Source organism: Somniosus microcephalus, chromosome 16, assembly GCF_052327205.1.
Source record: "Somniosus microcephalus isolate GS21.2 chromosome 16, FLI_Smic_1.0, whole genome shotgun sequence".
Lineage (NCBI taxonomy): Eukaryota > Metazoa > Chordata > Chondrichthyes > Squaliformes > Somniosidae > Somniosus > Somniosus microcephalus.
Window position 1 is genome coordinate 57337810 of NC_141002.1, and position 16280 is coordinate 57354089.

Below are 16280 nucleotides of genomic sequence, written 5' to 3' on the forward strand. Positions count from 1 at the left end.
CCAGAGGTAAGAAAGCTGTGCCAAGTTTTTCATTAGTATAACAGTGCATACTCGTGCAAGATATATTTGTTTAAGAAAGTATACATTCAACATTTGTCACAAAAAATGGAAATCTTGCACGTAAAATTGATCATAACCTTAAAACTAGTCGGCTAAGTCAAACAAGTAATCCTAAATATAGTTTTAATGCTACACTAAGCCTAATCATAACTAAAGCTCAGACTAAGTCGAATCATAAGTAAACATTAATGAAAAAGTGAGGACTGAGCAAGGACCCTTTGACTGTAGTAATTGAAAAGATTATCCTATTGAATTGAGCACATCTGCTCCTTATGTGGACAGCCTACTCTCCATACACAGAAATATGTGCATTACTTCTCATTATATTCATATACCGTGCATGTACTTTTACAAATATGCACATATATTTTGTACACTTCATGCCTATGCATGCATCTATTTAAAGTATTGAATGTTTTGAATGGAGGTAATGATAGGAAAAACAATTATACTTATGGAACTAAAGTATTGCATGTTACGCATCCTTCCATTCAAAATAATCTTTGTAATACTGTGTGTGCAGTCTGCAAAATAATCTGGATTTAATATGGATTTTTGCAACAAGCATATTGCCATTGCAACCCTTTTTTCAATATTTTAATTTAAAATATATATATATATTTATTTTAGCATATACTCTCAGTGTGGCATTCAATAAATGAGTTTTTATATTTGTTTCATTTTCAACATCAGAAATTAGAAACATCAATTGCTTCGAGATAAAATGGTGCTGAGCATTTTTTCTAAAAGCATTTTAAGTGATTTGATTGATTCAGCTCTTTTAAAAATTGTTTTAGATATTGGTAGGTCCTTATGACTGGCCATTCAGGATTGGTTGTTTCCTAATTCAGTAGCTTTTCACTGGCACTTTTGATTTTTACATTACCTACCTCGAGTCCTGAATTGCTACAGTTTTATTTAAGTGAATCAATAAAGTGTGATGGCAAAAGTGTAACAGCAAAAGTGTGACAATGGGAAATAAGTGTGACAAACAGGAATTGTGCACTAGACACAAAACTTTTGAATATATTATGTAGTTCTAACTTTCCTCCTTCAAAACAACCGTTATCACTCCCCTTTTCAAGAAAACCACCCTAGACCACTCCATACTATCTGACTACCACCCTAGTTCAAACCTTGCCTTCCTCTCCAAGGTCCTGGAATGTGTCGCTGCCTTGCAAATAGATTCCCACCTCTCATCATTCCTTATTCAAATCCCTCTAGTCCAGCTTCAGGCCTACTCACAGTACCAAAACTGCACTGGTCAAAGTCACAAATGGCCTCCTGTATGATGTGACCATGATTCCCTATCTCTCCTCATCCACATATTCAACTACTCTATTATCCTCTAAGGTACTTCCTGTCGTCCAGCACTGGGCCATTGTTCTCTCCTGGTTCTGCTCTTATCTGCCTCAGTGCAGTCAGTGGTTTGTCCTCCTCTGATAGCGTGGTTACATCTGATGTACCCCAGGGTCCATCCCTGGACCCCTCCTCTTCACTCGCAACATGTTATCTTTTGGCAACATTATCCAGAAGCACGGGGTGACTATGTCTCATACGTTTGTTGACAATACCCAGCGCTACCTTGCTGCATTATCCATTATCCAAAGACTGTTACGTTGCTGCATTATCAGTTACCCAAGGACTGTTACCACACTCTCAAATGACCTGTCTGACAGCACTCTCAAATATCCTGTATGAGCCAAAACTTCTTCCAACTTAATATTGGGAAAACTGAGGCCATCCATCCTCTGGCTCGCATCAGCATTAAATCCATCAACTTGCCTGGCTGTATCTTGAGCAGAGTTAGGAAGTGTGGAACACTTGGTGCCCTGCTCAACCTCAGCTCAGCTTCCTTCCCCACATCCATTTCTGCAACATTGTCAGCCTCCAATCCTTTCTCTACTCTTCAGCTGCCAAAATGCTACTCCCTGTCTTTGTAGCATGGATTCTAAGAGTCAGGCTTCAAAAAAGAGGGGGGGGGGTGTGGTGGGATGGTAAAGTCTGCGCTTCAAAAATGTTACTTGCTATATTTTTGCCCCAAATGGTAGCATTGAGAGTATCAGGGAAGTACAACTCTGCAGCTCCTTTAAGGGAGCAGCGCCCGGTGCACTGTGGGCCGCTGGAGGAGACAATGATGGCGGCGGCAATAAGGCGATGTAGTTTGGGATTATTAGCGGCTCGGAGCCGGCTGGATCCGCACCTCAGAGGCGCTGCCTTATACTCTACGGCATTTTCGATCATCTCTCCCCCACCGACCGAAGGTAATAGGAGGGGACTCGGGCGCGGTCAGACTGAGAGAGCGCGAGGATAACCAGGCCTCACTCACCAGAGGGCCGGGGCTCGGTTTACAGACTGGGTCTTTCGCTAACTAGGACTCGGGCGCGGTCAGAGTGAGTGAGTGAGAGAGAGCGAGGATGCGCTCGGGGGTAACCAGGCTTCGCTCACTAGAGAGCCGGGGCTCGGTTTACAGACTGGGTCTTTCGCTAACTAGGACTCGGGCGCACGGTCAGACTGAGAGAGCGAGGATGCGCTCGGGGGTAACCAGGCCTCCCTCCCTCCCTCACTCATCAGAGGGCCGGGGCTCGGTTTACAGACTGGGTCTTTCGCTAACTAGGACAAGGGTCCGTGGGGATGTGAATAATTCAAGATCCCGATTCTGTACTAAGCTAGTGCTTGCACAGAGTAGCAGTCTAGCTCGAGTTACCTATCGGGTGGGTCCTGGTTTGTTGTCCGGGTTCAGCAATCAGTGACCCATCTGCCACGGGAACTTCCAAAACTCCAGTTAGGAGCTACCTAATGTTCGGAGATCCGGTCCGCTCTCAAAGGGTAAAAATTAGGTGTGTAAAAACGACGTATGCAGCCCATTTCAGATTATTGGAAACATACTTATCCGGAAGAAACTGTAGGATCAGGAGTAGCCTCAGTTGTCACTAGGATGGTGTGTGATATAACCAGCACCTGCCAATTGTGCAGTATAGCTGGTAGATAAGGTTCAGTTTGTTAGCTGTGATATAACTAACTGCAGCCTTAGTTTCTGTGCTGAATTAATCTTCAGTGTAGTCTTTTTAATTTTTAGAAATGAACTAGATTCGGGTGTAGGGAGCAGCATTGTAAAGTTTGCAGATGATATGAAACTTGGCAACGTAGTGATGAAGATAGTTGTAGACTTCAGGATGGTGAAATGGGCAGAAACATGGCAGATGGAGTTCAATGTGGAGAAGTGTGAAGTGATGCACTTTAGGAGGATTAATATGGAAAGACAATATACTATAAATGGCACGATTTTGAAAAGTGTAGATGAGCAGAGAGACCTGGTGTCCATATATACACATCCTTAAAGGTGGCAGGGCAAGTTGATATGTTGGTTTAAAAAAGGCATATGGGTTACTTGGGTTTATAAATAGAGGCATAGAATATAAAAGCAGAGATAATGCTAGAACTTTATAAATCACTGATTAGGCCTCAGCTGGAGTATTGTGGACAATTCTGGGCACCACCCTTTAGAAAAGATGTAAAGGCCTTTAAAAGGACACAGAGGAGGTTTACCAGGATGTTACCAAGAATGAGGGACTTCAGTTATGAGGAGAGGTTGGAAAAGTTAGGAATGTTCTACTTGGAAGAGGTAACCTAATAGAGGTTTTCAAGATGATGAAGGGTTTTGATAAAGTAGTTAGAGAAAGGCTGTTCCCTCTGGCAAGTGGATCAATAACCAGATTTGAAATCATTGACAAAAGATCTAGAGGGGAGAGAAGAGAAATTTTTCTCTCGGAGAGTTGTCAGGTTCTGGAACGCTCTAATAGACAAGGTGGTGGAAGCTGATTCCATAAATAATTTTAAAAGGGAATTGGACAGGTACTTGAGGATGAGGAACTTACAGGGTTACGGACAAAAAGCGGGGATGTGGGACTCGGAATGACTGCTCTTTCAAAGAGCCAGCACAGGGACGACAGGCCGAATGGCTTCCTTCTGTGCTGTAGGTTTCTATGATTCTAGTGCAGACATTAGAATTAACACACTTTATTATCTGAATTATTTTCTCATTTGAACAGGGCAATCTCTTGAACTGTTCAAACAAAGGGTCTTGCACTGTATTTGAAATCCAATGAAACTTGTTGATAGTGATGAAATGTGCAAAAGAAGTGTAAGAATGATCTGATTGTTGCTCCTTTTGTGTTTTAAGGATCACAGTAAGTAGAGGTCAATTGTTAATATTTAAACCAATATATGGATATAAAATAGTTAGTCACGCTGAATGCAGCAACTTAGACTTAAACCTACATTGGCAGCTGATGAACAATAGGTTGGGGGAACTGCAGAACATTGAAGTTATTTTGAAGATACTGTAAATATTTTTAAAGCAACTCTTAATCCTGATGTACTTTGAATGCATTGATTATAAATCTCTGGATGGACAAAGTCCACATTTGCTTTGGGAAGGGTCAGAATTCATTTTTTTTGTTCACTGTTTTACTATAAGTCCAGTGAGTACAGAATTATGCTTGTCTGTGATGTTCTTCAGTCAGTTAGCCTGCCAGTGCTCAATCTGTATCATTTAAAGAAGACAGTTTTACTGAACAGTGCCCAAAGTGATATAACTATTGTCTGTATTATTGGAATAAACTATATTTTACGATATGGTAATCTCTTTTGTGGCTTTTTACAGGGGAAATAAAGAAAATGTATTCAAAAAAATGAAGACAGCCAAAAATGTAATTTCTTACCAAAAAAAAGTTAAATTGTAATACCCAAGTCATCAACGTTAAATATTGAATGTTTTATCTCTACAGCTGTAATAAGAGGCAATAGAGTACCTCCAAAAGAAAAACAAAGAAGAAAGGTAATTATTGAACAGTTCTTCAGTATTTTTAAATCATGGAAAAGAATCATAGAATTTACAGCACAAAAAGAGATCATTTCCATGTCCTTTCCTGTATCCTTTATATTTTTCCTTTTCAAACATGTTTCCAGTTCCCTTTTAAATGAGTTTCTGTCTCAATAGTTGCTTTATAGCATTACTAAATGGTATTTAATATTTGTTAAAGTTCATACATTTTTCATTCTAGTGATAATTCTGAGTAGTCAGCTGTAGCTCAGTGGGTAGCACTCTCGCCTCTTCGTCAGAAGGCTGTGGGTTCAAGTCCCACTCCAGAGTCTTGAGTACAAAAATCTAGGTTGACAGCACGGTGGCATAGTGGTTAGCACTGTTGCCTCACAGCGCCAGGGACCCGGGTTCGAATCCGGCCTCGGGTGACTGTGTGGAGTTTGCACATTCTCCCCGTGTTTGCGTGGGTTTCCTCCGGGTGCTCCGGTTTCCTCCCACAGTCCAAAGATGTGCGGGTTAGGTTGATTGGCTATGATAAATTGACCCTTAGTGTTAGGGGGATTAAATACGTGGGGTTACGGGGATTGGGTGGGATATGTGTCGGTGCAGGCTTGATGGGCTGAAATGGCCTCTATCTGCACTGTGGGGTTTCTGTGATTTCTGTGATAAAGTGCGTGCTGAGGGAATGCTGCACTGTCAGAGGTGTCGTCTTTTGGATGAGACGTTAAACCGAGGCCCCACCTGCGCTCTCAAGTGGATGCAAAAAATGGCACTATTTCTAAGAAAAGCAGGGGAGTTATCCCCGGTGCCCTGGCCAATATTTATCTCTCAATCAACATAAAAACAGATTATCTGGTCATTATCATATTGCTGTTTGTAGGAGCTTGCAGTGCACATTTCCTACATTACAACGGTGACTACTCTTCAAAAGTACTTCATTGGCTGTAAAGCGCTTTGGGACGTCCTGAGGTTGTGAAAGGCGCTATATAAATGCAAGTCTTTTTAGGTGCTCCCTTGGTCCCAATTCATCAACCGTTTTTATAAAAAGTCTTTTTACTATTTACCCTTTCAAAAGCTTACATAGTTTTGAAAATCTCTTTGATCCCCTTAACCTTTTTTCCTCAAAAAAAACTCATGTTTTTTAGCTTTTCTTTATAACTGTATGGCAACCATGGTTCTAATATCTTTTCTAGAACTTTTTGCAACTGTAGCCCAAACTAATGTCTTGAACAACTTCAACATCACTTCCTTGCTTTTATATTTAATGCCCCTAAATATAAAATACTTTTCATAGCAAGATACTTTGTGCCAGGACTTGTGCCTGGGAGTCAACTTTGTTGGAAAAATTGCCCTAATTGTCTTCAGGATAGGGGAACTAAATGAAGAATACAATGATCATGCTAGAGTATGGCTACATGGGTACAGAAGGTATTTAATGCCTAGCCCAAAGACTCATTTGTGTCTGAATCTAGATGGTGAATATTAGCCCACAGCTCAACTAGGATGAAGGGTAATAGCACCCATGCTAATATGGTCCATACATGCATTTTAGTACTGGTCAATGATTAACAATCCTGCCATTGCCCTGGATGAGGTCAGCTAACATGGCTCAAACTAAGGATCGAGGATGAGCCCTTTGTGGTTTGTTTTTGCTGATTACCATAACACATTCTATATTTACTTAGAGAAATGAGTGCTCTGAGCACTTTGTATTATTATACTGTGTGATACTATTATAGTTATGTGTTAAAAGTTAGTAGGGCTAAATTATCCCTTCAAATTCTTCACTGAATAATAGGCATGACAGTTGCACAGTCATTTTTGAATCTTGACCATTCTGCCTGAAGGAGGCACAGAGTGGAGGGTAACTGATTTTTGATTTAATCGTTCTTGATGTTGAAAGTATTCTTTCTTACCCCTCCACCTATGTACTGACTGGACCAGTAACATGAACGTCATGACTACTAGCGTAGGTCAAAGGCTGGGTATTCTGTGTCGAGTGGCTCAACTCCAGACTCCCCAAAGCCTCTCCACGATCTACCCAATCAGGAGTGTGAGGGAATAATTTTCACTTGCTTGGATGGGTGCAGCTGCAACAACACTCAAGAGGCTTGATACCTTCCAGGACAAAGCAGTCCGCTTGATTAGCAGCTCATCCACTAGACTAAATGTACACCCCCTCTACTGCCAGCGTACTCGTGTCTGCAGTGTGTACTATCTACAGGATGCATTGCAACAATTTGCCGAGGCTTCTTGGGCAGCACCTCCCAAACTTCCTCACCTAGAAGGACAAGGGCAGCAGGTGCATGGGAACACCACCTCCAAGTCACACACCATTTTGCTTGGACATGTATCACTGTTACTTCATCGTCTCTCGGTCTAAATCCTGGAACTCCCTACCTAACAGTATTGTGGGAGCACTTTCACCACACAGACTGCAGCAGTTCAAGAAAGCGGCCCTGCAACACCTCTAATTAGGGATGAACAATAAATGCGGGACTTGCAAGCAACATCCACATCCTGAGAATGGGGGGAAAAAAATGATTCCTTTGATTACTGCAACATACTACAGTCAGTGATAGTGATAAAATACCACATATTTTTAATTTTATTCTTTCAGAACTGGATCAGTAAAAATGCTAATCTAAGAGACTGAAAAATGTACAATTGTACCACACCTTTTTAAAAAAATAGATGTCATTTTACATTTTAGCCTGCACCTCCAAGGACTGAAAAGATGGAAGTGGACCAGAATTGGTGCAATGTGTACCCAACCGCTGCAGCATTTAAACCTTCTGTCGTGCCTCTTCCTGTTCGTATGGGTTATCCAGTAAAGAGAGGAGTCCCACCAGACAAGACAGGAAACTTGGAGCTTATAAAAGTAAGTAAGAATAGCATGGTCTAACCACCTGACTCTGGTATCCGAGATCAGCATCAAAGCAGCTCATAAATATAAACACAGAAAATGCTGGAAATACTCAGCAGGGCAGACAGTATCTGTGGAGAGAGAAATATCCCTGATTGACTAGAACCAGACATCAGTGCCCATCAGGAACACAGGAAAAAAAATATCCCAAGCAACATCAATTCTCAGATTTTTTATTCAATAGCTTGAACTGTATAAAATTCTGAGAAAAAGAACTATTTGCGTTTTGTTTCAGCTACTCAGGCCTTGCATTTATATTTTTCTACCTGGTTGTCATGTTGCATGGGTTATCTTTGGTGCACTTTGGCTATTGTAGTTTTACAGGAACAAGCTGAAAATGCAACTCCTGTGATGCAGCTCCTGTTTAAACACACAACTTGTCTACAGGTGCTGGAGCTCCCCACACCTTTTCTACCCGTTCTCATGCAGTGTAGGTTGTCATGATGCTTTGTGGATATTGTAGTTCTACAGGAGCAGGATTGAAAACTACAACACCCATGATGCATCTCTCATTAGCAAATTGTCGACAACAGCTCGCAATCACCAAGCCAAGGTGAAACCTCCAGCTCAAACCCCCAGCTGCTCAAGCCCCCGGCTGCTCAAACCCCAGCCTCCAGACAGGAGACCAGACTTGCAAGGAGACACATTTCTAACATTAAACAGCTAATTGTATAAGATCAATTTATTGTCTTTTTGTTGCAATTATGTAACTTTTTGTGGCCCTTAAATTACACCATGAGAAACTAGTGTACGTATTGCATTCAGCTGAAATTCTCTCCACTGGTGTTAACCAGTTTAAAATAATTGGATTAACAGTTCTACTTAAATAGAGGGAAACATTGGAATTACAAGATGTAATCTTGGGGCCTGATTGTTATAAATGTCACTGTAGCTGTACACACTGATCTCTGAGAAGAAGGAAAATGGTGGTTAAAATAGCAAAGAAATCATCAGAGCCATTTGGTTGATTAGTTTTCTAGTTTTTGCTGGTTTGTCAAAGGCAGTTTTGGTAGCTAAAATTAGTGAAGTTTAATTCCTTGGTTTCTGCCAGTTACTTGCAAAACCACAGGAGATCGGCTTGTATGTTAAAAGTCCTTGATTTCTTTCTCCATCCCTTCTTCGAGTAATGAGGCCCTTTCGTGATTATAGGCTTATTCAAAGGTTATGTTTTGCATCTTTCTTTGTAATCCGCATCAGAGCTGTGTAAGAAACAACCTTGCAACTATGAATATTTTGAAAAAGAAACATCTTTGCATATATTCGTGGTATCAAGCAACGGCTGCGCGCACTGGATACGGCAAAGGCTATAGGCCCTGACAACATCCCGGCTGTCGTGCTGAAGACTTGTGCTCCAGAACTAGCCGCGCCTCTAGCCAAACTATTCCAGTACAGCTACAACACTGGCATCTATCCGACAATGTGGAAAACTGCCCAGGTACGTCCTGTCCACAAATCCAATCCGGCCAATTACTGCCCCATCAGTCTACTTTCAATCATCAGCAAAGTGATGTAAGCTGTCATCGATAGTGCTATCAAGTGGCACTTGCCAATAAACTGCTCACTGATGCCCAGTGTGGATTCCGCCAAGACCACTCGGCTCCCGGCCTCATTACAGCCTTGGTCCTAACATAGACAAAGGAGCAGAATTCCAGAGGTGAGAGTGACTGCCCTTGACATCAAGGCAGCATTTGACCGAGTGTGGCATCAAGGAGCCCTAGTAAAACACAAGTCAATGGGAATCGGGAGGGGGAAAACTCTCCACTGGCTGGAGTCATACCTAGCACAAAGGAAGATGGTTGTGGTGGTTGGAGGTCAATCATCACAGCCTCAGGACATCGCTGCTGGAGTTCCTATGGGCAATGTCCTAGGCTCAACCATCTTCAGCTGCTTCATCAATGACCTTCCCTCCAACAAAGGTCAGAAATGGGGATGTTGGCTGATGACTGCAGTGTTCAGTGCCATTCACAACTCCTCAGATAATGAAGCAGTCCATGCCCGCATGCAACAAGACCTGGACGACGTTCAGGCTTGGGCTGATAAGTGGCAGGTAACATTCGCGCCACAGAAGTGCCAGGCAATGATTATCTCCAACAAACGAGAGTATTACCACCGCCCCTTAACATTCAACAGCAGTATCATCGCCGAATCCCCTACCATCAACATCCTCGGGGCCACCATTGACCAGAAACTTAACTGGACCAGCCACATAAATACTGTGGCAACAAGAGCAGGTCAGAGGCTGGGTATTCTGCCACGAGTGTCTCCCCTCCTGACTCCCCAAAGCCTTTCCACCATCTACAAGGCACAAGTAAGGAGTGTGATGGGATACTCTCCACTTGCCTGGATGAGTGCCGCTCCAACAACACTCGGGAAGCTCGACACTATCCAGGACAAAGCAGCCCGCTTGATTGGCACCCCAACCACCACCTTAAACATTCTCTCCCTCCACCACTGGCGTACTGTGGCTGCAGTGTGTACCATCTACAAGATGCACAGCAGCAACTCGCCACTGCTTCTTCGGCAGCACCTCCCAAACCCACGACCTCTTCCACCTAGAAGGACAAGGGCTGCAGGTGCATGGGAACACCACCGCCTCCAAGTTTCCCTCCAAGCCACACACCATCCTGACTTGGAAGTATATAGCTGTTTCTTCACCGTCGCTGGGTCAAAATCCTGGAACTCCCTCTGTAACAGCACTGTGGGAGTACCTTCACTACATGGACTGCAGCGATTCAAGAAGGCGGCCCACCACCACCACCTTAAGGGCAATTAGTGATGGGCAATAAATGCTGGCCTTGCCAGCGACGCCCGCATCCCATGAATGAATATTTAAAAAAAAATCCTTATTAAAAAGCAGGCAGCACTCTCCAATAATCGGAACCCAAAGTATATTAAGGTATTAGATATAATCTTGCAGTGTAGGTAATGTATAATACTTGCATTGATTATTAAATGCAAGAGATTTAGCAGTTTAATTGTTTGAAAATGTATTATTGCTATTTGTAACTTCATAAAGTTGATTGTTTGCTAAATCAGTTCTAGTTAGTGTGCAACACAAGACTGTTTCCTAAAAATGATCATAAGTTGGATCCAAATAATTTTTTCCATAATACTGTTCATAATCACGACGTTGGGACAGTGAAGACTATTGTGAAAAACACCAGCTAAAATTGTTAGTGGTAACTGGCACAATGTTTGAATTTGCTTTGAGCCACATTTAGAGAAAAATCTTTCATTCTGCAAATAATGTCTGGTAACTACATTGCTGAAATGTAGGAACCCTGCAAATGCATCTCGACTCTTCTATAGTAGTTTTGATTTATTTTTACTCATGGTGTTCGAAGAGTGTCAGTTGCAATGTTAGATTAAGTGGTAGTGTTGATGTTTATTGATTCATAGGCTTCATAATGCCACTGACCTTGCTGAGGACGACCCTTCCTACCCACAAAATTATATCAATTTACAGCTAAGAAAATGGGTAATAAATCTAAGGATTCTTTTGTCTGTAAATTTGTTTCAGATTTCAAATTTCTTGCATCTCACTCCACCTGCGATAAAAAGACACTGCTCAACTTTAAAAGGTAGGTCACATTTTATGCTGAACCTGTAATTTATGGTGGATGGTTATAAGGTATAGTTTACAATTGGTCAATTGCATTTGGAACTGCTATTCCTTCCTCTGCAATGATCATGATATGACTAAGTAGGTGGACAACTAGCCCAACTTTTCACCACGTTGATTTCAATAGTAGGTGAAACGTACAGCGAAGCCGATGCACAGTCGCAAGTTTGGGATTTAGCGCATATGCGGAAATCTCGAACTTGCGGTCAATTTCAAAGGCAGTATGATGCTGTACTTTAAGAGCATGCTGTCCTACTGACCGCGAATTCAGGGCCAACAAAGTGTTCTTTTATACATTGCAACAGGAAAACAAAATCTATTTTTCATGTAGACTTAGTTTTCCTGTTGCAATGTATAGTGTTTTTTCTTTTTAAAAAAAACATTTTGGCCCTGAATTCACGGTCATAGTTACATGCCACTTCTACAGTTAACTGCTGCAAAAAAAGTCATAGCCAACTTTTAATATATAAGGTATTGACTGACTCATAAGTGCCTGCTTAACCATTTGCTTTCTTGTGCCTTCTACTCTATTTAAAAAATTTAAAAAAAAAAATTCTGCTGTACTTGCAGCTGTTAATTTGCTAGTGCCCACTGCTATCTTTAGTGGTGACTGGTGCTCTATAAATGTATTAATTCACTGGTGCCTGCCCAGCTATGCTACGGTATTCATCAATTACCTTTCATTGTTGTCGGTGGCTAGTGATGCTTGTGGTTCGTGTTGTTTCATGTAGATTTCGTTTTTCTGTTGCAATGTATAGTTTTTTTTTTTAAAAAGAACATTTTGTTGGCCCTGAATTCGCAGTCGGTATGACGGCATGCTCACGAGTACGGCGTCATACTGCCTTTGAAATTGACCAAGTTCAGAATTTCCGCATGTGCGCTAAATCCCAAAACTTGCGACTGCGCATTGGCTTCGCTGCACCTTTCACCTACCCATTGAAATCAACGTGCTGGCGAAAAGTTGGGCTAGTTGTCCACCTACTGCGCGCTAATTACCCTGAAATTTTTTACGTCTGGTGCAAACAGGCGCAGGACCCTGTTGCACAGCATAAGAGATGGGGCAAATGAGAAAATTGTATTAGTTTATGCTACAGCCCATAACAATGAGGCACTAGTTCGCACCTGAGTGGATACAAACTTTGAAAGAAACTTTCATTTGTTCAAATTTGAAAACCAGGCCTTTTTGTGTCACCGTCTTTGCTGCCCCAAAGCCTTTTTGGTTTAATTCCCAACTTCTATTTAGATAGGATTTAATTCACTTTCATAATTTCCTCATGTTATCAAACATTTAAACTCTCAATTTTAGATTGTAAATTATTCAAAAGTTAGTTAGTCTAATATAGGAGAAACTAGTTTGATCGAACTATAAGACTTTAATTATAGGTTTGTGTATTATAATCTTGGTTTGTGCAGTAAATACTATTGCAATGATTGTAATTTATTAATAAAATAGCATTTCTGGCTGCTAAATTATTAAAATGAGTTGTGGGTAAATCAGCAACCTCCTCCGTTTCCTGATTGGCTAAGAGTCAGGAAGTGAAAGGAGCACCACCCCTTGTGATCCCAGGTTCGCAAATGCACAACGTGCGCCCCGGGATCCATGGGCCACCACACTGCGCACAACTCTGCAGCATTTGAAAGCAACTTCTCGAAGGGCGGGGTCCCACGAGGTAAGTGCGGATTTTGTTCGGATGTTGGCGTACTCCTTAGCTGTGCCGCCGACCGCGAATTCAGGGCCTATGTAATTTAAATTCTCCAATTTATTCCCTTAATTTTTAATCTCTGTTATATTAGCACATTCTGTTGTATACTGTTTTAGTGGGGACTGTTACCACAATTTTTTGAGAATGTAAAGATAAAACATTTCAACGCTATACAGGTCTTGTGTGATGACACGTAAGATCAACTAGAACTTAATTTAAAAACTTTTTTTTTTTTTTACAATGCATGAAAGTTGACATTTCTCAACACTCTTCTCTACGGTGTAAGTAGTATACTCCTGCTGGTGTTGTGTATTTATTTTTCAACTGACCGCACACACTGGCCCAGAAATTCGGGTCGAGGGCATCCCGCGGGTGTAAGCCCCTGACCTGCACTTACCTTGCGCGCTGGCCGTTGAGCTGTGGGCCCCCGTGGAATTCCAATCCTGGGCCTGCTCCAACTGCCGGCGCACAGTGCTTGCACATCCCAGGGGCGCAGTTAGTTTGATGTGTCCCCTGGGATCATGTGGGCCATGGGGAGCCAATCGGAGCAGGGACTGCTTCATTCATAAGTTTGACAGAAAGGGCTGTCAAACTTATAAATACTACAAGCCCCAAAACATCACTAAATATTCAAATACATTTTTTAATCACATTTTTAAAATAAACTATAAATTACATGAAATAACTATTTTAAACAATATAAATTTTTGAAAAAAATAATTTTATTTTCTAACCGGGCTAAAAAATAAACTTACCTTTCTTTAAAGTATTTAAAAATAATAAACCTGTGGAAAAAAATGTTTTAATTTTAATTAATTCGCCACTTACCTTGTAAAAAGCAGGCCTTGCGACTGCTTTTTATATTTGTAACTTCTGCAGACTTAACCTCCCGGGAAAACCTGCAAAAAAAAAAAAAAAAAACCCGTAAGTTCGATGCGCACGCGCAGCCTCTCCCGCACACGCGTTCGAACTCTGAACCCCTTTCAGGGGTACGGAAGTGCCGGTTTCCCACGCATGCGCAGTGCATGCAGGAAACTGGCACTTCCATTAGGCCTACGGGTGAGTACCCCGTGCGTACTCGCCTGTGGAGACCTGAATTTCTGAGTGTTTAATTTGTCATCCATTGTGGTAATTAAATAATTAGTGTTTGGGTACAATGGAATCGTCTTTAATTATGATGACTTAAAAGATTTTTGTAAAGTTTGTGCTCATCAAGATGAGAAATTTCTGGCCTTCTACTTTATGGAGCTCTTCCACCTTAGCACCCATTGTCATCATTGCACATTCCCGTATTGTGTACAACTCTCTACAAATGCTAAGCAAAGCTTCCAACAATCTGCCTTAACTTAAACCTTAGAAGGGCATCCCCATTGCACCAATGTGATGTTTTTAATTTTATATAGTCCATATGTGAGATTGCCGATGTTGCCTACTGTAAAATTAATTCTAATGACTTCTACTAGTGCTAAAAAAGTTTTTTTTTTTTTTTTTTTTTTATATAAAGACTTGCATATCAGTTTTGTACCTTCAATGCTAATGCAGAAAATTAATATATAGACCAGGTGGTGATCTCCATCTATATTAAAGCAGATTTATAATGGCCACATTCTCGGTTGAAGTAATATAGTCCAAACCTTGAGCATAACTGTACTTAATGCAATAGAATTACAATATTGATTCCTTAGTTAATGCTAAGTGCACTAAGTGCTTTACTTTTTACTTATGTTTCCCTGATTTCAGATTTTTGTACTGAGTGGCCAGCAGCACTCGATAGCGATGAAAAATGTGAGCATCACTTCCCAATTGAAATTAAGACAACTGATTATGTTGCAGCAGGACCTTCTCTCCGTAATCCCAAGGCTAGAGTGGTCACCTTGACAGTAAGTAATGAATTGCTAAATGGGAAAGGACCACAGTATATAATTTAAGGCTATGTCAATTCATCTATCCAAATTGATTTTAAAACCCTTTTCATGGTAAGGGTTTGCTAAATGTAGCAATACATATTGAATGAATTGCTCCTGATCGATCTGGAAGTGTACCAACTAAATTCTCTTAACTGATGCACTCTTTAGAGAGCTTCTTCGCAAATCACATGCAGCATATCAGTTTGGCTGCTTCATCAGTAAAATGGATGCTTTCTGGGGGTGGGGGGGGGGTTCCTACCCCACTCTCCACGGCTCATGAAGTCAACTTGCGCGTGTAATTTTCCTAGCCAAGAAACCAGGCTGGAGATCTGCCCCTTGAGCTGAAACAGCACCGCTGTGAAACTGGTTGTTACTGGAATAAGTGGTTCAGCTAAGTCTACTTTCTGTTTTTTTTCTCCCTTCCCTTTAGCCCTGTGGGCGAGCATCTGAACTTCATGTGGTGCCTTCCCACGTTGCACAGCTGGGATTGGAAATGCAATGTGTGGAAGAGAAAAAGAAATCTTGTCCTGCCTAGCAAAATGTAACGCCACTTTCACACTCTTGTGGGAGTAAAGTACTTAAGATCAAACAAATCATTGAGACCACCAACATATAAGTAAGGTGGTCTATGAAGGTCTTAAAGGAGTGTGGAGAGGTAGAGAGGTTTAAGGAGGGAATTCCAGAGTGTGGAGCCCAGGTGGCTGAAGGCACGGCCACCAATGATCGGGCCAAGGGAGAGAGTATTGCACAAGCAGTCAGAGTCGTGAATGGATAGTTCATGGGGGTGTAGTGCTGGCAGAGATTGCAGCAATAGAAAAGAGTGAGGCCATGGAGGGATTTAAACACGAGTATGAGAATTTCAATTTTGAGGCATTGGCGGACAGGGAGCCAACCAACATAAGTGAGCAAGAACTGGGGTGATGAGCCACATTATGCACAGTCACATACGCTGATGACGAGGCATCCTGAAGGGGGATAATGAAACATCTCTAGATAGGGTATGTTAAGAAAAAGTCATGCATTTATGAAAGAGATGCTCTTGCTGAAAAATTTCTTGCAGTTCCTTGAGGAATTGACTAACCTTATTCACAACTGATACTGTGTGATTTCAGCAAGGGTTTTATTAACTTGTTGACAGCAATTAATCCACAAGGCACAGAAAAAGAGTAAAGCTTTCAAAGTGGATATAAAACTGATTAAACCAGTAAAAGCCAGGTTGTTTGTGAATGGAGCTGCT

The 16280-nt window shown here is 41.5% G+C and overlaps 1 protein-coding gene across 2 annotated transcripts in view; it reads left to right on the forward strand.

The window, feature by feature from the left end:
- The first annotated feature begins 2152 nt into the window (after nucleotides 1-2152).
- Nucleotides 2153-16280, forward strand: part of mrps35 (mitochondrial ribosomal protein S35) — a 43979-nt gene continuing 29851 nt past the window's right edge. The window contains exons 1-5 of one of the 2 annotated variants that reach the window (XM_086009094.1): nucleotides 2155-2324; nucleotides 4851-4900; nucleotides 7599-7766; nucleotides 11332-11392; nucleotides 14877-15016. In XM_086009094.1, the coding sequence (XP_085865220.1) occupies nucleotides 2195-2324; nucleotides 4851-4900; nucleotides 7599-7766; nucleotides 11332-11392; nucleotides 14877-15016 (549 nt within the window). In that variant the 5' untranslated portion in view covers nucleotides 2155-2194. Of the gene's footprint in view, nucleotides 2325-4850; nucleotides 4901-7598; nucleotides 7767-11331; nucleotides 11393-14876; nucleotides 15017-16280 lie in introns of both variants that reach the window. The other variant, XM_086009095.1, reaches the window with a different exon arrangement.